This window comes from Mytilus edulis, chromosome 14, assembly GCF_963676685.1.
Source record: "Mytilus edulis chromosome 14, xbMytEdul2.2, whole genome shotgun sequence".
Classification (NCBI taxonomy): domain Eukaryota; kingdom Metazoa; phylum Mollusca; class Bivalvia; order Mytilida; family Mytilidae; genus Mytilus; species Mytilus edulis.
In genome coordinates this window covers 52,864,245-52,878,174 of record NC_092357.1, presented here as the reverse complement: position 1 = coordinate 52,878,174, position 13,930 = coordinate 52,864,245, and the positions used below count along the sequence as shown (strand labels likewise).

The window sequence follows — 13,930 nt, the reverse complement described above, 5'->3', positions numbered from 1 at the left end:
GCCCTTTATAATCTCTGAAATAGAGCTAGAAATAAAGTTCACAGTGATATGTCCTTATGCCATGGATGAACAGATGGCTACATATGATTCTGACAACAGAAATTGGCGGCTTGTACACCATTATGTAGATTTAGGACATAACACATAACAAGTTTCAGTGGGTTGACAACAGCAGAATTGAAATGTAAAGGAAATTTGCGGACAAGTGTCATTTCACATAAATATTTGTTAGATACATGTACCTTGTGCTACATAAAAGTATATAGGCAATTTTTTTTCTAAAACTTGTGCCTGTAGAACATATGTATTTTTATTAATCAGGGCTTCCCATTGAAGCCGGTAGCCAGCAGATATCTGCCGTTTACGGTGGCTTCAAGTGCCAGCTACTTCACTGACAAAAATATAAATTCAAAAAGAAAAAATATCTTTTTCAAATGTTTACAGGCAGCCGAGAGATTTATTGTCGCAAAGTCGCAGTCAAGATAAACAAGGATGAAAAGTCAGTGTTTACCTTGGGCTAAATATAGTTCACATGAATTCAGGTCACTGATTGGTTGTCTATTTAAAGTCAGAATGCATCGTTTCTTTTCAAAGATAATAAGAGAGACGTTCCGGTCGTCATTGAACGATAACAATAGAGACGTTCCGATGGTCATTAACTCGTTGGCTTTTTTTTGGCTTTTAAAACGTGAAGACAATCAGATAGGATGACAATCTTATGTTATGGAATAATATTAGTCAAATTAAAGAAAGTGTAGTAGATCATATTGTTCAGAATCTGGAAAACAGTATCTTTTGAAGTTCATTTTTCAAAGCCCACGTGGTGTTCAGAGAATCAAGGTCAAAAACTAAAGTAGAATATTGTCGACTCGACCTCAAATAAATAACATTTCCAAATGATTTATGTATCCCACTTATTAAACAGTTTACAAAAAAAACAGAAAATCAGAGGATATATCAATTTTCTGCCAATGCTTGAGAAATAATTGTATGATTTAAATATGCGTAACAGTCTTTAGAGAGAAATGGGGGGGGGGGGGGGGGGGGGGGGGGGGGGGGTCATTTTTTTACAAATGCACGTAGTTATGCAAAATAAATCGATCAAGATTTCTAACAAACTGGATTATTATATAAATAAAACTCCTTTAAAAGTAAATGAATTTTAAGCATAAGGTAATGAAAATAAAAAACTATAACATAAAAAAAATTTAATTTCTTACATTTTCATACATAAAAAATGGTCATTTGAAAGATGAAATTAGGTGCCAGGAGATTGTGAGAATGCAGTATTTTGCTCTTTTTATGCCCCCAGACCCCCTGCCATAAGGTGACAAGCTTACAGCTTGGTGGACGTCCAGCTTTGCCTAATGCATGTAACAGCCGCCTATAATTTTAATTGAGCCTTCTACTTCAATTTCAAGTGAAAGCCCTGATTAATAGACTTACCATCCCTGATAACTTGAGAAGGAACATGTAATATTTCTTGTTGTAGATGTTTGTGTTGTCTGGCTGACTCTAGCGGACTTGACGGTTCTCGTCTACTCAGTCTCTGGTGTATCTGATATTCTACATTGTCTAAGTGGTTAGATGCTGCTCTTGTTTCTCTGATAAACTTCTCAAGGTCCTGAAAAGTTTATATATATCAATATTTGTCTCATTGTTACACTTTAAACATCAAGTAAAATTTTTATTGTGTAAGTATTTCACTGACCACAATTGCACAGACCACTCCATCTAATAGTACAAAATTATTTCTGTGTTACTGTGCATGATAGTGTGTTATCTGTATGTTTATTTCTCTCACTTCATTTGGAGCTGCGCTACGGCCTTGCTATTATCACTGAAACATCACTGAACCATCACTAAACCAGTACACTTTTATGTCTAGGGGCCAACTGAAGCACGCCCGCCCAACACAACGTTCATTGTGACACCATACAAAAAAAAATTTATGAGATATTTCAGATATGTAATTTGAGATTTTGTTTTTTATTTCTTTCTTGCAAATATTAAGCAAAAAAAGCTTTCCTTAATTATAGACATACTGATACAAAAATTGCATCATGACTGTTATGAATATTTTTGGTTCATAATTTTTGAAGTAAACTCATGATTTCCTTCTGAAATGAATGCTACAATCAATGTGACCAAATAAAAATAGCATAGACCATATAAATACAAGATTTACTGTCAACTTTTACACACTAATTAAACCTCTGCTTAAAAGATTTAAGTTTTATTCAAACAGGGAGAGAAATATTAAAGAACTGAAAGTGACTGACATGCGTTGGCAATTAACATGAAAGGTACAGTGCCACATATATAATAAACCCAGTTGTTAAAAATAATGCATCAAAAATGTGTTTCAGACAGACAGAGATAAACCCTTATACCCCTCTAAAGTTTTAAAGTAATATACTAACTAGTCTATTTCTCAACCAAATATCATGGCGATAGGACAGAGTGCCATCAAACATAGCTGTCAACTGGTTCCTGTCCACAAATGTATACAGACGATTCACAGTAACAAACTGAGGCTGAAATCAAAAATAAATCTACTGCCAGTAATGTATTTTTTTAGCTTTAAGCTAATTATGATAATATTTTTTCCCCCTTAATTTGTACATGCATCTCTTTCATAGTTTCTTAAAATGCATTCTACTTGAAATAAAAATTCATTGTTTAATATATCATAATTAGATCATCATTTGTTTGTCTTATTTTCTGCACATCATACAATTCATATTCATAATAGAATCATATTCAAAATAGTGTAGCTGTGGCCATTGATTGACAACATTAAATTATCAATTTGCCTGGGGCAGATTAGGTGAACTCTGTAATGACAACTGCTCACTACTTATTTATTATAGAATTTAAACTGTGGGCTCACCAAAGGTTCTTAACGCCTTTAATATTAAAATAATATTGAAAAATTAATCAGGAATAACTTTATGTTTTGATTTATATTATTGATATAAATCAAAACATCGTGTTATTCCTGATTAGTTTTTCTAATTTCTTTATTTAGGTGTTGAGAACCTTTTGTGACCCCACAGTTTAAGTGCCTTTAACAAGTACATAGTAAGCAGCAGTTGTTACAGACAAACAACGTTCACATAATCTGCCCCAGTCAATGGGATAATTTGAGGTCATCAATCAATGGCCACACCTACACTGTTTTGAATATGAATCCAGTATTGACTCTTCAAACAAACATGAGGCACTGATTATTGAGATGAATTACAAGTTGGGATGTTTTCATCCTGATTTTTAGTTGTATTAAAACATGTACATTTGTATACTCATGTGTTATTCTCTAATGAATTTATGTCCCACAGGAAGTATAAAAATTTCCAATTAAGTAAAGTAGGTCCATAGTGTTGCAGAACTTTAGTACTATTCCATTGTACTTGTTGCCAATATTATATTGAAATCAGAAAAACTGAAAGTCTCTAACAGGCTAATCAGCATCTCAATACCATACATATATCTGTTGTTTCAAAAAGAACTTTTCAATTGGTTTTTGTCTTTTTTTCAACAAGCATCTTATATTGTAGTACATCTTTGAGTTAACTAACAATTGCTTTATCAGATCCATGTACATTTTTTTTTGCAAATAAACTGATTTTTTTAATCAAACAAAATCATCAATTTAAAAGACCGCTTATTACAAGTGTTTACCTCTATATTTGGTCTGTCCCTTCTAAAGCTATTGCTACTAGGACGTCTATCTGTATGACTGTCAGGTTTAACAACTAGTACTTGTTTAAGTAGGTCACCTAATGATTCCTGTAGAAAAAAATTATAGACAACATCAATCAACAAAATGTATTAGTTGTTAACTACAATACACAATTCAAGATGGTTGTCAGTTGCTTTCATTTCTATCTATAATTCATATGAACAATTTAAACCAAATCTGTAAAACAAAAGAATCTTGTAGGAGTTGAAATGTACTGTGAGCTACAAGAGCAATTTTAGAACATGTCAATTAGTCTGAAATGTTACAAAATATGGATAAAAAATATACATAAATTTGTATCAATATTTTTTGGATTTTTTTAAGACCGTTGATGACCTTTGGCTGTTTTCTGCTGTTTTGGTTGGGTTGTAGTCTCTTTGGCACATTAATCATTTCCCTTCTCAATTTTATTACATGTGATAAATACAAGTATTCAGTAAACACAAGTATTCAGTAAACACAAGTATTCAGTAAACACAAGTATTCAGTAAACACAAGTATTCAGTAAACACAGTATTCAGTAAACACAAGTATTCAGTAAACACAAGTATTCAGTAAACACAAGTATTCAGTACTAGTAAACACAAGTATTCAGTAAACACAAGTATTCAGTAAACACAAGTATTCAGTAAACACAAGTATTCAGTAAACACAAGTATTCAGTAAACACAAGTATTCAGTACTAGTAAACACAAGTATTCAGTAAACAGTTAGGTAATGAGTGAAAATGTCTTACAGTTTAGCTTACTAATATAAAGCTTGATTATAATATCAGAATATGAAGAAGCTGTGCTCTGATGATTATGTAGTCTTTGGAAGAAATTACTGCAACTGGGATAACATCTCTAATGCGCCTCGAAATGAGGAACTCAAAAGTCACGTGTAAAGAAAAAATCTCTGTGTAGTGATATTGGACATGTTTCTATTTTTTACAAATGACTGATCTTAACCATTTGTGGTGTTTAGGAAAGAAGAGGAACATAGAATAAATGTGTAAAAACTATGGAGCTATTAAATGTGTTCAAAGTATTAAATTTTCAAAGAACTTATTGTGTTAAAAAGGGGATATTTTACCACAAGGAGCCACATCACAAAAGGATGTTCAGGGTATGCTAATTTATGGAAAAAGTAATCTCACTTCATACCCCGAAAATTTAACCACATATGTGAAAATGTCACAGCTTCTAAACGAGCTATCATACATATCCAAGTTTACGATATGGACTGAGCTACAGGAAAAAACATTACCATTACCGCCTATGTAAAAACAATTAAAGATATTGACCCATATATGTGGTCAAATAATACTTTGAAATGTGTGCCTATAAACAATCAAAGGTTTGCTGTTGTCATTAAATGTAGTTTATTACCTTTAAACATCCTAGCACTGTTACCAGATTGGACCAGGAACCATCTCTACTATCAATTACAACAGTTACTCCCCTTCTCATCGATTCCTCACTGAAACAGATGGCATATTTGCTACATTTATATTTTAAAAATCTTTAATAACAACAGTTTTAACAGTTTACTGTAAATTTAGAATTACTTTTTAAAAATTCTTAATAAAAATGCAAGATCCAATAAATGTGATTGCAAAAAGTTAGGCAATGAAATTCACTGTTGAGATTATAAATTCAGTGGCCATGGTAAAACAATGATTGGATCATTACATTGGGAGTTAATTCAGTTTTCATATTAAGTCTATTGTGAAACTTATTCTGTCACATTTTTTGCAAAAACGTAAAAATCTGAATAATTTCTAAATATACAGTTATTAATTCATACTATAAATTTTTTGTCTTAACCATGCATGCATAGCAAATAATGGTTTGTTTATTTATCAATTATTACTAATTTTTCTTTATTATGTAAAAAAGAAAAATTGGTAGATGTTCAGTTAAGTTATCTCTGTGATGTCAATCCACTATTTTCTACACAAGTAAATGCCAGTACCAAGTCAGGAATTTAATAATTGTTATCCATTCTTTTGAGGTGCTTGAACTTTTGATTTTGCTATTTGAATTTTCCTCTGGGTTCAGCGTTTTTGTGATTTTGCTTTTTATGTAAACTATATCTTTCAATAGAAACTAACCTTGGTATCTGTGCCAGATAGTTCATACATGTGGTGATATCTTCTGAATTAAAGTTTGGCTGTTGTCTGTGAGGTGGGAAAGTTACGACTGGTCCTCCTTGTCTATCTCTACCACCTGAAAAACAAACAAAGCAATAGGAACATGCAGTCTTGTCTTAAACTGCTAAGTTTAAATCTTTTTGTTATAGATCCTTTCCAAGGTGGACTAAATGATGCAGCTCAATAAGTCAAATATTGTTCTTAAGTTTGAAGTTGATCCATTGTTATATGACATGATACTTTTCATCTTTAGTGTAGTTAACTTTTCTATCTGTTACTGTATATACAATGGCCATCGAATAAAAAACTGCCTAGGAAAAGTCAATGCTTGCATTATGCTTAAACCAAGCTTTATAGTATAAAATAATATTGTTTATCTCAAGGATTTGTATAGTAAGACAAATCCTTGTTTAATTTTACTAATTTCTTCAGGTATTTTTCGACAAAACACTTTCTAATTGTTTAAACAAATTTCACACACAGAATATGCCAGTCCTTTTGTTTGGAGAATCAACAAGGGTTTCTTTGAGGAGCCGATAAATTAGTGATTTTTTCCTTTGAAATAGTATGGAGAATCTTTAAAAACATTTTAAATAGCTGAGATAATATATTAACTTTAAGAAGAACATAGTGATTGAACTTTAAGTGTGGTAAATTAACAGGATTGAAGTGGATTCCACAGATAGGTGATTTTTGTTGACATTGCCGCCATTTTTTGAACTTTGCAAAATATGTCACTAGCAGGTAAGAAGAATAATATAGCTACTAGATCCCAAAAAAACTCGACCTCAAGTATGTCAAACAATGAAAGCGAAGTTTGGAAATGCAATATATGCAAAAATAGCTTTACAGAGAACACTGATAAAATAGTCCAATGCGAGTATTGCAGTGAATGTTTCTGCAGCAAATGTTTGAGTTTGTCCAAAAATGAGTATGACACATTTAAAAACCCATCCTTACATTGGTTTTGTCCTAATTGCGAGGAAAAGGTAATGAAAAATTTGAAATCAGATCGAGAAATTGAAGTAAGATGCGCTGAATTTATGCAAAAAATGGAAGGCAGACTAGTAAATCTCGAAACGGAAATGAAATCCAAGGTAAACACTGAGCAAGTAAATGACATTGTAAAATCTTTGATAGGTACATGTGGTACAGGCAATGAGGCTGTTAGTGTTGATATAGAAAAATCAGTTGAAATGAAACTTTCAGAAATAAGAGATAGTTCAAGCAGGGAAAAAAACATTATTATCCATGGGGTAAAAGAAAGTACAGAAAAACTCCCTTCTGATCGTAAGGAAGCAGACAAACACTTCTTCTCAGAACTTTTAGAATATCTACATGCAGATAGTAATTGTATTAGCAATGTTGTTAGAATTGGAAAGAAAACTGACGATAACGAGAAATCAAGGCCTATGAAGGTAACATTAAGCAATACCGAAAGTAAAAAGAGTGTAATGAAAAACCTTTCAAGATTAAAAAACACAGGAACTGATAGTCAATTTTACAACATAAGTGTGACCCATGACATGACTAAAACAGAGAGGGAACAAAACAAAGCAAAAATAAATGAGGCAAAAGAGAAAACAGAAAGTGACAAATCGGGGAAATACCACTTCATAGTTCGGGGGCCTCCCTGGGCAAGAAGAATAGTAAGGGTATTAAAGGAAGAGTAATACCAAAAGATGACAATGTAAATAATGTAAATTCTTTTAAAGTTATTGGTGACAAGCATTTTAACGGCCAAAAACACGCAAGTGTTTTATCTGAACTTAAGTGTGTTTATACTAACGCAGATAGTTTTATAAACAAATTTGATGAGTTCAAAACAAGATTTATTAATGAGGAATCAGATCCTGACATCATAATTATAACTGAAGTTCTTCCAAAGAATAGTAGATACCGTATTTTAAAGGCAGAATTATCAATTGATGGATATGATATCTTTCCTGAGAATTTTCCAACAAATAGTGTTCGTGGAATTATTATTTATGTAAAACAGGAACTTCAAGCAGTTGAGATAAACATTGAGCATGAATTTAAGGAATATGTTTGCTTAAAGATAAACCTAGTGAATAACGATAAACTATTAGTAGGTTGTATTTATAAGAGTCCATCTTCATCTGAAGAACAACACAAGGCATTAAACGATTTACTTGTGAAAATTAGCAAATTAGAAGACTCGTATTCACATGTGCTTTTGACAGGCGATTTTAATTTTCCTGACATAAACTGGGAAACGTGGTCTGCTAAAGATAATATTAGTACTAACTTTTTAGAATGTATACGTGATTGTTATTATCAACAGATGGTAGATAAACCAACACGATATCGTATTAACCAAGAACCATCACTGCTTGATCTTATATTAGTAAATGATAAGAACTTTATCCAGAATATTGAATATCAAGACCCGATTGGGCACAGTGACCATAATGTTTTAGTTTTTAACTTTAAATGTTATTTAACATATGAGAATTCGAAAAGCGTAAAATTTAACTATTTTAAAGCTAATTATGACAAGTTAAAGGATCATATGAATGTTAACTGGGAAGAATTACTAGCTAATAAAGATACAGAAGATATGGTTAGCATGTTCATGGACAAATTATCGGACGCTATGAATTTACATATACCGAAAAAACATATATCAAAGAAGAAATTTAAAACACCTCTTAGTGCTGAGGCTAGATTATCAATCAGGAAAAAACACAGAGCATGGGAAAAATATAGAATCAATAAAGATAACGATAGCTACAGGGGGTATACAAAAGCTCGCAATAAAGCAAAAGCAACAGTTTCTAAAGAAAGGAAAAACCGGGAAAAGTCTATAGCAGAGTCTGCAAAAACAAACTGTAAAAACTTTTGGTCTTATGTTAATGCAAAGCGAAAATCTAAAAGTGGCGTATCAGAACTTCATGTAAAAAGGGATGGTAATAACTTTATTGCAAGCACAGATACAGAAAAGGCTGAGGTACTGGCTGAATTTTTCACTAGTGTTTTTACAGTAGAGGACGATGATGATGATACATTTATTGAAAATATACCTTATGTTGAAGAATCTAGCAATGATAACTTTAATATTAAAGAAATCAACAAACTTCTTAAAAACTTAAATACTTCAAAATCACCAGGACCTGACCAGGTACATCCAAAGGTATTATTTGAACTAGCTGATATAATAGACACCCCACTAACCATGATTTTCAATAGCTCATTTAAAACTGGTACGGTACCTAAAGATTGGAAAATTGGCCAAATTACAGCTCTCTTTAAGAAAGGTGACAAGAAACTAGCTTCAAACTACAGACCTGTAAGCCTGACTAGCATTATATGCAAGCTGATGGAGAAACTTATAAGAAAGAAAATCGTAGACCATATGAACCGTTATAATCTTTTCAGCGATAGACAATTTGGTTTTATTGGAGGTAGATCAACCTCATTACAACTATTAAAAGTCCTAGATCACTGGACCAGTATTTTAGATAGGGGTGGGTCAATAGATGCAGTTTACACCGATTTTATGAAGGCGTTTGACAAAGTCCCACATAGACGACTTATCAACAAACTTAGATCATATGGCATGAGCTTACAAACATGTAATTGGATCAAGAACTTTCTTAGTGACCGCCAACAAAGAGTACAAATTAATGGAAACTTTTCAAAATGGCACGATGTTACTAGTGGTATTCCGCAAGGATCAGTTTTGGGCCCAATTCTGTTTGTTATCTTTATTAACGATTTGCCGTCATGTGCAGAGTCTGATGTATACATGTTTGCCGATGACACTAAACTATATAGAGCTATAAACAACGATAGTGACAACATCATAATGCAAAACGACATAAATAGTATGTTTAAGTGGAGCGAAAAATGGCTTTTACGTTTTCATCCGGACAAATGTAAAGTACTTCCAATTTCTACCAAATCCAATTATGGACAAGATAGCACTTATAAAATGTCGACATACGATGGATCTGAAATCACACTAGAAACAGTTCAATCAGAGAAAGATGTAGGAGTAACTATAGATTCAAAGCTAAAGTTTGATAAACACATACAGACACAAGTCAATAAAGCAAACCAACTAGTTGGGATTATTAGAAGAACTTTTAAATATTTAGATTATAAAAGCTTCTGCCTACTATTTAAGGCGTTAGCCCGTCCTCATCTTGAATATGCTAGTAGTGTATGGAACCCCCACAAAAAGAAAGATATTGAGACAATTGAAAATGTACAACGTAGAGCTACAAAGATGTTACCCAACCTTAAAGATTTGTCATACGAGGAACGCTTAAAAATTCTGAAAATTCCAACTCTAAAATTTAGAAGGCTAAGAGGCGACATGATAGAAACATACAAGATAACAACAGGTGTATATGACTCAAAAGTGACAGAAGGTCTATTTACTCGTAATACCAGCTCGACAACAAGAGGCAACTCTATGAAATTAGTAAAATTTAGAAGCAGACTAGACATAAGAAAATACTACTTTACCAACAGAGTAGTGGAAGTATGGAACAGCCTACCAGACATCGTAGTGACCGCAAAGAATGTAAAGATTTTTGGAAATCGCCTAGACAAGCATTGGAAAGAACACCCAATGATATTTAACTTTGACACTGAATACACCTATAACACCGGAAGTAGCACAAGTGTAGTTAGTGACGATGAACCAGAGCCAAATATAGAGGAGCAAACTGATCTCCTGCGTTTGGAAACACTTAGGTAGACTTAGGTAGGTAGATATCAAAATTTACCACTGCTTTCATTAATGCAAAAACATTTTAACATTTACATTTTTTTTTACATTCAAAATATCCTGGTTATTGTGATTGTTATGTCTTTTGTCACCTTAGATCCCCAAATAAAGCAGGATCAATCCAGATTTTACATGTAGTAACTAAATTTTGATGATAGATTGCAATTAATTTGTGAATTTTAATCTTATGATATCAGCTGTATATACAGTACTTGCACTCTCTTGTTCATTGGACAATGTATTTTTTCCATTAATTAACCCTGCTTTAATTCTAAGTTAACACACAAATAAATGTCAAATTGAGAAAATGTAAAAAAAAAACTGAATGTTTATATATAATTACAAACCTGTGAGATAGACTATTTCTTTTTCAAGTAAGTCAATTATATGTGATGCTTCTGTTGCTCTGGCTGAAATATACAATATTTATAAATTAGATTGAGAAAGAAAAAATGTTTACAAAGATTTTTCAGGATTTTTTAATTGAATATTGCATTGATTGTGCACGAATGACCTCTACATTCTGTCGGGTTGATATTTTAAAAATGTGTTTGAGACAAAAATCAGATGTGCGATGGAAGTAAAATGATGACATTTTAATATTGATTTGCAGCTATTCTGTGTGCTTATAATACTGAGTATAGGTACATCTTATTTATAATACTGAGTATAGGTACATCTTATTTATAATACTGAGTATAGGTACATCTTATTTAAGTTATTGGTATTTGTACTTACCATCAGGAATTGGATGTGAATTAGAAAGACTGCTAGCTCTGGAATGTTGACTTCGTGCCACGGATCTTTCACTTTCATTACGGGATAACTTTGGTGTCAGTCTAGGATCACCTGAGCGGTGATGAGATACTTGGCTTTGAGATCGTGCTACTTGAGAAGTGTTTTTGTTTTGTTCCTCATTCATTGACTGTTGAAGAAAACTTTGTTCACGACGCATGGTATCACTATTCTCCTGATCTCTGGAATGTTGTCGTTTGTGAGTCTGATATGGGGGAGGCGGCCCACTATCTTGTCGTGTGTAAACAGGCCTGTTACCTACAGAAGTTTGACTTCCATGAATTTGAGACTGGTGAGCTCTTCCTGATTGTTGATAGTCCCGACTTAAAGTGCTTGAAGCTGAAGGGGGTTCATGTAAATGAGGTGGTTGCTGATGATGTGATTGGCGAAGCAATGTACTTGTGGCTGAAGGAGCCTCATTATGTTGTGGTCCCTGCTGATAATGAGGTTGACGACTTAATGTGCTTGAAGCAGATGATGGTTGATGACCATCTTGATGATATACATGATAATGTTGTTGGGACTGAGGGGGAACTAGTGATCTTTGACTTTCATGTCTTGAAACATTTGATTGTTGAGGAATGTCACTCCGCTGTCCAACTGATCTTTGACTTGGGTGTCTTGACATATATGGTGAATCTGCTGGACCTCCTTGGTGTCTAGACATATAAGGTGAAGGTGGAATATCTTGCTGTGACCTTGAACCCTGACCCTGTGCATCATGAGGTGATGGAGGCTGTCGAGACGGTGGGTCTCTCTGCAAGGTGGTGGCTGGCATTGTCTGATGAGTTGATACATTAGGGAAATATTCTTGTTGTCTTTGAGGCGCTAGAGACATCTGACTTTGTGAACCTCTAGCAGACATAGGTTCCTGGCGTCTTGATATATATGGAGAATCTGTTGGCAAACGGGAGTGAGATGCATGAGAAGACTGGTGATGCTGTTGATCTGGATGATTCAATGATCTCTGACTTTCATGTCGTGCGACACTGGGATCGTGACTTTCTCTCAACATGTTATGTCCTGCTTGTTCACGTGAATCTGGATAATTTATAGAACGTTGACTTGCATGTCTTGATACTCTAGGATCATACCTATCATGACCTCCTTCATTTTGATCTGATGATCTTGATTCGTACGACAGGTTTTTTCTTGGATCACCTGAATGACTGTACTGTGGATATGACTGATGTGGGTCACCAGCAGCATGTCTAGGCAGTGATTCATTGTGAAAAGAACTTTGTTCATGATGTCTTTGATTTCTTTCCATAGTTAGATTATCCACTTTGCCCAAATTACTACTGTTTGATGCATTTCTGTCATCACGATAGACTTGGTCATGTGATCGTCTGTCATCCTCTCCTCGGCGTGATACGTATGGTGAAGGCTGACCTCCAGCTCTCTGTCTTCCTAATGAATACTGTTGTTGATATTGTTGATCATGGCTTTGTGGTTGAGATAGTGAATGTTGACTCGTTTGACGAGACAAGTTCTGAACACTTCCCTGGTACTGCATTCTGTATATTCTAAAATAAAAGAAAAAGCTGTCATGTCTATTTTTGTTTCATATCATGATTCCTTCCTATCCTGATGGAAAATAGCAAATACATGTTAAACAAAAATTTTAAACATGATTCATAACAAAACCTCAACAGTAAAGACAGTGATTCACTAGAGAGCTCTGGTGCTGAGTGAATGATATCCTTTTATAAAGGCAATATTATTTATGTTCCAGTGAATGAAAAATAATGACATTTTTGTATAGTCAGTACATACATGTAACAGTATCTAAAAATAATAAAATTCTTTGCTGAGCGCCGCATGCTACATGTTTGGGGCAATTAAACCCAAACTCAATCCCAACCTTCCTTTTGTTATATGGGACCTTGTGGTACAATGTCAGGAGAGATTCATACACTTACACACAAGTTACTGTAGGAAACTACAAAAATGTTTGTTTTTGGCCCCTTTTTGGCCCTAATAAATTCCTAAACTGTTGGCCCCATAACCCCAAAAATGAATCCCAACCATCTATATTTATGTACGTGCCTGTCCCAAGTCAGGAGCCTGTGATTCAGTGGTTGTCGTTTGTTTATGTGTTAAATGTTTGTTTTTTGTTCATTGTTTTAAATAAATAAGGTCATTAGTTTTCTCGTTTGAATTGTTTTACATTGTCATATATGGGCCTTTTATAGCTGACTATGCAGTATGGGCTTTGTTCATTGTTGAAGGCCGTACCGTGACCTATAGTTGTTAATGTCTGTGTCATTTTGGTCTCTTGTGGACAGTTGTCTTGTTTTCTTTTTTATACTTGTGGTATTTAACATTGTGGTACAATTTCAGAGCAATCTAAAATTCTTATACATAAGTTATTATCCTGAAACTAGAAAAATGCTTGTTTTAGGCCTCTTTTTGGCCCCTAGTTCCTAGTTCCCCAAAATCAATCCCAACCTTCCTTTAGTGGTATTGAACCTTCTTAAAAAGTTTCATAGAGATC

The 13,930-nt window shown here is 33.6% G+C and overlaps 2 protein-coding genes across 9 annotated transcripts in view; one reads left to right on the top strand and one right to left on the bottom strand.

The window, feature by feature from the left end:
- Positions 1-13,930, bottom strand: part of LOC139503691 (titin-like) — a 284,829-nt gene that overhangs the window by 262,334 nt on the left and 8,565 nt on the right. For all 8 annotated transcript variants that reach the window (XM_071293518.1, XM_071293519.1, XM_071293520.1 and 5 more), the window contains exons 3-9: positions 11,377-12,959; positions 10,986-11,048; positions 5,841-5,955; positions 5,116-5,206; positions 3,685-3,792; positions 2,424-2,537; positions 1,447-1,624 (exon numbers count right to left, since the gene is read on the bottom strand). In XM_071293518.1, the coding sequence (XP_071149619.1) occupies positions 1,447-1,624; positions 2,424-2,537; positions 3,685-3,792; positions 5,116-5,206; positions 5,841-5,955; positions 10,986-11,048; positions 11,377-12,949 (2,242 nt within the window). In that variant the 5' untranslated portion in view covers positions 12,950-12,959. The remainder of the gene's footprint in view (positions 1-1,446; positions 1,625-2,423; positions 2,538-3,684; positions 3,793-5,115; positions 5,207-5,840; positions 5,956-10,985; positions 11,049-11,376; positions 12,960-13,930) is intronic.
- On the top strand, positions 6,689-7,552 carry LOC139502540 (uncharacterized). The gene has a single exon (XM_071292033.1). It carries the CDS (start codon positions 6,872-6,874, stop codon positions 7,550-7,552), a length of 681 nt encoding a protein of 226 aa, XP_071148134.1. The 5' UTR covers positions 6,689-6,871.

Bases quoted from the DNA above. Each gene is read 5' to 3' on its own strand.
- LOC139502540 (XM_071292033.1), top strand. From the start codon at position 6,872: ATGAAAAATTTGAAATCAGATCGAGAAATTGAAGTAAGATGCGCTGAA.